This window comes from Lactuca sativa, chromosome 5 (assembly GCF_002870075.4).
Source record: "Lactuca sativa cultivar Salinas chromosome 5, Lsat_Salinas_v11, whole genome shotgun sequence".
NCBI lineage: Eukaryota > Viridiplantae > Streptophyta > Magnoliopsida > Asterales > Asteraceae > Lactuca > Lactuca sativa.
In genome coordinates, this window is record NC_056627.2 from 215,131,391 (window position 1) to 215,133,134 (window position 1,744).

At 34.7% G+C, this 1,744-nt stretch overlaps 1 protein-coding gene across 1 annotated transcript; it reads left to right on the forward strand.

Annotated features, from left to right (window-relative positions):
* Positions 1 to 709: 709 nt before the first annotated feature.
* LOC128125937 (ABC transporter B family member 18-like) lies at positions 710 to 1,407 on the forward strand. Its single transcript, XM_052763545.1, has 2 exons — positions 710 to 999; positions 1,122 to 1,407. The coding sequence occupies exons 1-2, from the start codon at positions 710 to 712 to the stop codon at positions 1,405 to 1,407; spliced, it is 576 nt and encodes a 191-aa protein (XP_052619505.1).
* Positions 1,408 to 1,744: the final 337 nt, after the last annotated feature.

Below are 1,744 nucleotides of genomic sequence, written 5' to 3' on the forward strand. Positions count from 1 at the left end.
ATACCAGAATTTGGATGTTACATAGCTCTAGATCCAAATTCAACCGGTATACATCATAGATCACAGTAAGAAAAAGAACAAGTAAATTTCATAGGTGAATATTTAATTATTTCCACTTTCTGGAGTCTTAGACATAAAAACTTTGACATGAATTATTATTAATACACCCATAACTTGTTTAAACAAACAGAAGAATGTATGACATCAGAGGCAACGTGAAATGTTTAGATACCAGGAATGGCCCACCATATTCTGGGTAAGTTGCATAAAATAGCAACATACTTTTACTATTTTTTTATAACAAGACATGTGATATTTAAATTTCAGATTTGTTGAAGGAATGGCTCCGATTTTCTCCAGACCCTGCATGGCATTATGAAGGATCCTCAAGGGTGTGCAGTCAATTCATTGGAAAACGACCTCTTTATTCTCAACTGCATGTAAACCACATGATACATGTATATTTTAATTAACAGGATATATTGTTAAGTGTTATGTGTTAATCTACTATATAATGTTTTCATGCAGTTTTGAAACTTTATGGATCTTGGATCTGTCATCTAGTATCATTAAAGAAGTGGTCAATGGTTTGACTTCTATTATCTGGATGATGATCTTTCGACATTTGCAATTAATTATCTTGTTAATTATTAATTGTTTATGCTGCGAAGGATCTACAAAGATTATAGAGATCTATGGACAGTTGATAATGGAGAAATCACTCCTTGCTATGTTTTTACTGATTCTTCCAGAGCTAGTTTATGGAAATCTTTTAGAAAAAAATGAAAAGAAGCTACAGGAGGCATATGGGGTAGCTGGAGGGATAGCAGAGCAGGCATTTTCTTCAATCAAGACTGTTCATTTGTATGTTGGAGAGGAAAGGATGATGAGGCGTTTATCAACCGCATTACACCCCACTCTAATTCTTGGAATCAAACAAGGTTTATTGAAGGGATTTTTTTCAGTAGCTTTGGAATCTTATTTGCGGTTTTTGCACTTGTGAGTTGGTACGGGGGCGTTTTGGTCGAAAAAAGAGTCAAAGGTGGAGATATTCTCAAAGCTGGCATATGTGTTCTCTATGGAGGATTGTGAGTATAAAAAAAATCACCATTGTTTCTCAGTTTAACTAGTATTCTTAATAGTTTTCTCAACAATCATTACAATGGTCTTGGAGCTTCTTTAATGAACATCAAGCATTTTGCTAAAGCCAAGATTTTAGCATCCCTAATTAGTGAAATCATTAACAGGGTCCCACCTATAGACTCAACAGACAGACAAGGAAAAACAATATCCATAGTCAATGGTGCATTAGAGTTCAAAGACATTGATTTCACGTACCCTTCAAAACCAGAAACTTTGGTGCTAAAAAAATTCAATCTCAAAGTCAATGCCTGTCAAACAGTTTGATTGGTTGGTCAAAGTGGGTCCGGTAAGTCAACGGTGGTCAATCTGCTAGAAAGATTCTATGATCCAATTGAGGGGGAGAAAGTTAAATTAAAATTTACAAATATGCCCTCCGTTTTCTTAAATATTTTATTAATCCAATATTACCTGAAAAGAATGCAAGTTGGTGTGGCCCAACAATGGTATGATGAGTTAGTTGAACCTGCGTCTTTAACACAAAAACAAGATGGAAGCATATTCATTGATTATGTTATGAACACTAGCCTAGGAACAAGTGAGGTATTCTTTTGTTATTTAATGAAATAGGTGGCTAGTCATCTGGTAACTGGCATGGATGAAA